Genomic DNA, 5,364 nt, shown 5'->3' on the forward strand with positions numbered 1-5,364 from the left:
TCCTCCTCCTCCTCCTCCTCCTCTAGAAAGATGTCTCTTACCTATCAATCTTGGGAAGAGTGGTGATCCATACCAGAAGTGGAATAAGGAAGGCAGCTGTTTTACCACTGCCAGTTTCTGCTACACCGATGATATCACGATTCTGCAAACCAATAGGGATGGCTTGACGCTGGATAGGAGTAGGTTCCTGTGCAAAACAAGGAAGAGTTTGTCAAGATACATTTGAGCTCAAGGCACCATTAACAGAATCCAGGAAATGCAATGTTCAGTTGTAGCTGCCACCAACCACCACTATCATCCTACTACTTAAATTAAATGTCTTGGATTCTACGTCCATCTGCAGTAGTAAGATGAAATTATTTGAAACCCTGTGCAGATTCTAGTATTAAATTAGCGTCATATAATAAATCAAAGAACCCATCTGCTTCACAAACTGAACAGTCTCTTCTCACCTTATAGCCACATTTGTCAATAACCTCCAAGATGTGAGGAGGCAATGAGGAGTCTTTCCAGGAACGAATGGGATTGGGAATCTTGCCTCCCTTGGTGGTGATGCTGTAATCTTCACGGAAGATACGCCAGTCCCTGTCTGTCATTTCATCAAGTTTCTTTTGAGACCAGTGCCGGTCATCCCATCGCTGCTTAGCCTCCTTTTTACGTAGCTTGCGCAAACGCGCCCTGGCAAAGCAAGGAAGTTTAATCAAGAAATCAGGCAAAATTATTGCAAAAACCAATAAACACAAAAGCAGAAGGAAACACTTACCCCACAAAAATACTCATGGGGAAAATCTTGCATAGTGAGGGTTTCCCCCCAAATTAAGAGGGTTTGGTTATCAATACAGCATACAACATACGACAAAATTCATAACATTTCCATCAGTAAAGTTCTTTTAAGTTTCTTATATGAAGGGTGGGGTTTGTTGGTTTGCAAAACTGCGGCAGAAAAAGAAATTCTGGCTGTTTGATCTTCCCAGTTCTCTGCCTTAGCCTAAGTTCTACTATTTTCTAATAGTAAGTAACTTCTCCACCATTTATTGCAACTGTCATATTTTGCAAAGCATTGCACTAGAATGCATTTACCACTTTCATTTGAATGCCAAAATCCAATGAAGCTGCACAAGCATAAATCAGTATCAGCCATAGAGGGAGGATGCTTGTCTTCATCCTTTCAATTCCCAACATCTTTCATCAACCCTGCACGAAACCTACTCTTCTTGTTCCTTCTCTTCCAGCGTTCGCCGCTTCTCCATCAGGTCTCCATAGAAACGTGACTGTTCCCGCTTCTGCTGTTTCAAGTCAATGCCAGCGATGAAACCACGCCCCAGCAACTGAACCTGGTGTCGCTCCTTGTACCTGTTAAAGAACGTATCAAGAAGCCATGACGCATCCTACCATGTAAGCCCTTACTTTTTAAAGAAATGTTCAGAATGTTGGAAACCTCTAATCTGACGTTTTGGCTAAACGGTGGAATAAAATTCCATCCTTGAGCTACATAAAATGTACAGGCAGCTTCAATGATGAAAAATGCTCTCTTTTGGTGGCCAGCGCCTTCTGTGCACATATTGTACAAATGCCAAATTTGCCGTTTGATCTCTACCAAGCTATCTCACAGCAAATCTAACTTTCTGCTCTCTGTTCTGCATGCTAAATATTTATCCAGGCCTCCTGCTTATTTTGAATGCCAGCTGGACAGAGCCAAGTGAGATGAGTGGGATAACATCTTGCACTTCAACCTCTGAATCTTTTGAGCTTGTCAAATTTGACGACAAGGCTGGTTCTATTGTAGGAGCTCTGCCACCTTTTTGTTTATATATATGTTCCTCCTGGCTTCTTTTGAGTACCTGGGAGGGACCTGTGCAGCTGGGTTTGGGAACAAATTTAACAATCAAATGCAAATGGCCTGCTGACGCAAGTAGAGAAAGCAATTTTCCACCGACTACTTAACTTGCACAATTTATATCGATGGGAAATTCTAAATATTTGCAGACCGCCTAGTAAATCTAAATCCTTAAGACTTCCTTATACATTCCTTCCTCACAAAGGTAAGACTGTCCTTGTTCTTTTGCATTATATCAAAATCTGTTTACATGTTCCCTTCATTGGATTCTTCCCAGAAGAAAGCAGGCATAAATACTTTTCCACTCATAGCTGAGCTGAGACCGATCCATATTATGAAGCAGCACGCCCTTCTGAGGCTCTCCTTGAAGAAATACTCACAAAGGATTATAGTCAATAGAAGTATCTTCTGAAGCATCCCACTCAAAGACAAATTTGCGGTCGTTCAAATGTCGAGTGCGTCTCCGCTTCTTGATCCCACCCAAATATCGCTCCTGGCGGGATGAAACATTTTAACATTCCATTTTGATCCTATTCTATTTTCTCTACGAAGAAACAGTATAGCTAACAGGATCAAACAATGTGTCCGTTTCTCTTTCCTATACTGCCAATAGGTGATGGTTGGAAGTGAGAGCATAATAAATTTGAATAAGACTACTTATGGAGATTCTCAGTCATCCAGGTCACGGTTGTCCCAAAGGTGCTTTTTAAAGGGCAATTGGACTTTCTTTGTTTTTTCCCTGAAGATGTTTTGTTTCTCCAAGAAGTTTCTTCAGTTCTGTCAGAATGGTGAGGAATGGAAAGATTTATACGCAATCCTTCTATTCCCCACCATTTAATCAGAACTGAAGAAGCTTCTTGGATAAGAAGCGAAACATCTTCAAGAAAAAAATAAAAACAAAGCAAGCCCAGTTGTCTTTAAAAAGCATTTTTGGGACATCTTGTGGCAGGTGTGCAAAATTAAGATTTCCTAATTCACAGTTCAAACCCTTTATCAATAGGCTTCACCATCAATTAGCTTTATTCGTCTAGAGGTAATCTCTAAGCCAGTGGTTCTCAACCTGTGGGTTGGGACCCCATTTGGGGTCAATCGACCATTTCATGGGGGTCAGCAAGCAAGGCTGTCCGCCATTTTTTTTGTCCACCATTTTTTTTCCCTTTTCCAGCGGGTGCCTTACCTCCCTTGGGCTGGGCCAGCTGGTGGTCGGCCTGCTTCGTCTCTGCCGCTTGCCAGCTACGCCTCAGCCGGCGCAGGGGGCGGAACCACGCATGCGCGGCGCTCCCGGGCAGGGAAAGTCCTTGACTTACGACCGGTTGGGTAGTCCTCGACTTACGACTGGTTTAGTCCTCGACTTACGACTGGTTTAGTCCTCGACTTACGACCGGTTGGGGTTGCGGCATTAAAAAGGTTGAGAACCACTGCTCTAAGCTATGTTTATCTTGGGACTTATATATGGTACATATAAGAAAAATGGACTTTAGAATCCAAGATTCATGAAACAGTTGAAAGAACTGCTCAGAACCAACTTGAATTTAAAGATATTCCACTGAACCCTATTCCCTTTTGAACAAAGGCTGCAACTGCTCAAGCCAGCCAGCATTACTTTGATGGCATGCAGCTCCTTGGTCTTGTCTTTCTCCTCACGGATTTTTTGCCGTCCTTCCTCATCTTCATTGCCATTGGTCTCTCGTTCCATGCGTTCCCTGCGCTCACGCCGCTCTCTCTCCTGAGGGTCTTCTGCAAGTAGGGAAAATAGGAAGATTTTCACAAAATTAATACTGTATCAGAGAAACTAACTCTGAGCATATAATGGGTTGATAAATTATACAACACCCAAGGGAAAAAATATATACCTAGCATTTTTCTTCCCATTTCTTGGAATTGCTTTCTCTTTTTTCTCTCATCTTCCAGGAACCGCTGTCGTTCCTCGACTTCCTGCTGCCGACGCTTTAAGGCCTCAGCCTCTCGCTCGGTCTTAGAAAGGAACTTGGGCTGCAACGAATCACAAGCAGGTGAATACAAAGAAACATCTTTTTGTTGAAGTCGTAAAAAAAAACCAACCCAAAATAATGTTAAGACACATCTAGACTGCTACAATCTGTTTTTCTCTAACTTGGTGCTCTTTAGGAATGCTAGACTATAAACCCCACCCCCACCCCCAAATTTTCCCTGATGTAAATATCAAATCAGACTGGTCTGCGATAGGCTGCTGGAATCCAATATGTCTTCCAACAGGCTTTCCAAAAGTTAATCGATATCTGGAAACAGAGAAAGTGGAGATATGCTCCTTGGACTAACCTTAGCTTCAGCCTCTTCTTCAGCTTTCTTCTTGGCCAGCAGCTCCTCCAGAGAAAGTGGCTGAGCCTGTGAACAACATTGGCACTCATTGAGGCACCAAGAAAAGTCACTAAAAAGAGGAGCTGCTATTATAAAAGCTAAGTGGCTTTGGACATGACGGGAAAAGAGCAGCCCACAAAATTGAGAAAAGAAATATCAGAAGAATGCAGGTAATCCTCGACTTACAACAGTTCATTTGATGGCCGTTCAAAATTACAACTGCACTGAAAAAAGTGACTTATGACCGTTGTTCACATTTACGACCACTGCAGCATCCCCGTGGTCATGTGATCAAAATTCAAACGTTTGGCAAGTAACTCATATTTATGACAGTTGCGAGGGCCTGAGGTCATGTGATCACCTTTTGCAACCTTCTGACAAGCAAAGTCAATGGGGAAGCCAGTTTCACACCACAACTGCAGTGATTCACTTAACATCTGTGGCAAGAAAGGTTGTAAAATGGGGTATTTTGAAAATTCACTTAACTGTTTCACTTAGCAGCATAAATTTTGGTCTGAATTGTTGTCATAAGTTGAGGACTATCCATATATTCTTTTTAAGCAGATCACAGAAAAGAATTATTCTTTTAAATCAGAATGCACTCTTGACCGTTATTCTGAACGATCAAGATGCATGCAGTACCTTTTCCTTCTTGGACAATGAATCATCATCTTCATCTTTGCGAGCGTCTCTATCTTTCCTTGACTTGGAATCTTTGTTCCGACTTGGGGAGGTGCTCCTGAAGCAGAGAGAGAAAAGGGTCAAGAGGGAAGCATCCTTGCTCCGCTGCAGTCAGAATACATACATTTCACCTGGCACTGATAAAACAAAAATATTTATGTGTCAGTGTCAGGCCTCTCTCTCCCTTGGGAAGAATGTCATTCTGTTTCTGATATCACAGATATATATATATATGTAGGTCTTTAGTTATTCGGGTTTTCTCCCGCGTAGAATTAAAAGTACCTTGGCGACGTTTCGACGAAGTCACATTCGTCATCTTCAGGCTGGTGTCTTCAGCTTCGTGCTTCTAAGAGTGGCAATATATATATATATTGCTAATTTTGTTAAAAACACGAATCCTGGGTAAAGTCATATTATAAAAAACAAATAAACACGAACACCAGGAAAAATTTAAACTAAAAAAGTTTTAATCTAATGCCAAGCTTTCGTTGGCCAACTACCGACATACC

At 42.0% G+C, this 5,364-nt stretch overlaps 1 protein-coding gene across 1 annotated transcript in view; it reads right to left on the minus strand.

The window, feature by feature from the left end:
- DDX23 (DEAD-box helicase 23) overlaps window positions 1-5,364 on the minus strand; it is a 16,383-nt gene that overhangs the window by 6,802 nt on the left and 4,217 nt on the right. Inside the window, exons 4-11 of the mRNA XM_015813899.2 lie at window positions 4,817-4,913; window positions 4,136-4,201; window positions 3,691-3,829; window positions 3,441-3,574; window positions 2,218-2,330; window positions 1,210-1,353; window positions 453-678; window positions 42-187 (exon numbers count right to left, since the gene is read on the minus strand). Of these exons, the coding sequence (XP_015669385.1) occupies window positions 42-187; window positions 453-678; window positions 1,210-1,353; window positions 2,218-2,330; window positions 3,441-3,574; window positions 3,691-3,829; window positions 4,136-4,201; window positions 4,817-4,913 (1,065 nt within the window). The remainder of the gene's footprint in view (window positions 1-41; window positions 188-452; window positions 679-1,209; window positions 1,354-2,217; window positions 2,331-3,440; window positions 3,575-3,690; window positions 3,830-4,135; window positions 4,202-4,816; window positions 4,914-5,364) is intronic.

Source organism: Protobothrops mucrosquamatus, unplaced genomic scaffold, assembly GCF_001527695.2.
Source record: "Protobothrops mucrosquamatus isolate PMUCROS unplaced genomic scaffold, P.Mucros_1.0 scaffold_76, whole genome shotgun sequence".
Taxonomy (NCBI): Eukaryota; Metazoa; Chordata; class Lepidosauria; order Squamata; family Viperidae; genus Protobothrops; species Protobothrops mucrosquamatus.